We start from the raw sequence: 723 nt of genomic DNA, 5'->3' as shown, positions 1-723 counted from the left end.
GAATTGTGGTGGTGTTTACAGGGGACCCAGGATGAGGGAAGAGAGGAGAATCTTGACTCCATGTTTCAGAAGGCTGATTTACTATTTTATTATATATATTATATTAAAAGAAAATTATATACTAAAACTACACTAAAAGAATAGAAGAAAGGATTTCATCAGAAGGCTAGCAAAGGGAAGAAATGGAATGATAATAAAATCTTGTGACTGGTCACAGCCTCAACACAGGTGGCTGTCATTGGTCATCAAGTAAAAACAATTTCACATGCTGGGTAAACAATTTCGAAATCACATTCCAAAGCAGCAAAACATGGCGAAGCTGAAGCTTCTCAGCTTCTCAGGAGAAAAGACCCTAATGAAAGGATTTTTCATAAAATATGCCTGTGACAAAAATAAGTAAATATCAACTTTACCATCCACGATGCTCAGAGGGTCCTTTGGATTATCCTGGGAAGCAGATTTGTGACTCAGCATCTCAGGGGTCGGCCTCAGCGCTCCAGGCCCAGGCCTCGGCTGGAGCAGATTCCTCATTTTGAAATCTTCCGCTTTCCCTTTGGCAAAAGTTCCATCAAAAGGGCTGCCCTGTGTAGAGTACAAGCTCTCAGCATACACCTGAGAGCCTTTAGTCCTGCTGGGAGGGCTGTTCTCGCTGCTGTGTGCAGACAGGTTCTGGGTGATGTAGGAGTGCAGCGCGGCCATCAGGCTCCTCTGGCCCGCTCGCGG

General features: G+C 44.7%; 1 protein-coding gene across 1 annotated transcript in view; it reads right to left on the bottom strand.

Annotated features, from left to right (window-relative positions):
- The window catches only part of LOC115948536 (receptor-type tyrosine-protein phosphatase N2-like), a 175,047-nt gene extending 174,348 nt beyond the window's left edge, over positions 1 to 699 (bottom strand). Inside the window, exon 1 of the mRNA XM_031061727.1 lies at positions 414 to 699. Coding sequence (XP_030917587.1) covers positions 414 to 699 — 286 coding nt within the window. The remainder of the gene's footprint in view (positions 1 to 413) is intronic.
- Between the last annotated feature and the right edge of the window lie 24 nt (positions 700 to 723).

Source organism: Geospiza fortis, unplaced genomic scaffold, assembly GCF_000277835.1.
Source record: "Geospiza fortis unplaced genomic scaffold, GeoFor_1.0 scaffold282, whole genome shotgun sequence".
Taxonomy (NCBI): domain Eukaryota; kingdom Metazoa; phylum Chordata; class Aves; order Passeriformes; family Thraupidae; genus Geospiza; species Geospiza fortis.
The sequence above is the reverse complement of the archived record's forward strand: the minus strand, read 5'-3'. Positions and strand labels throughout refer to the sequence as shown.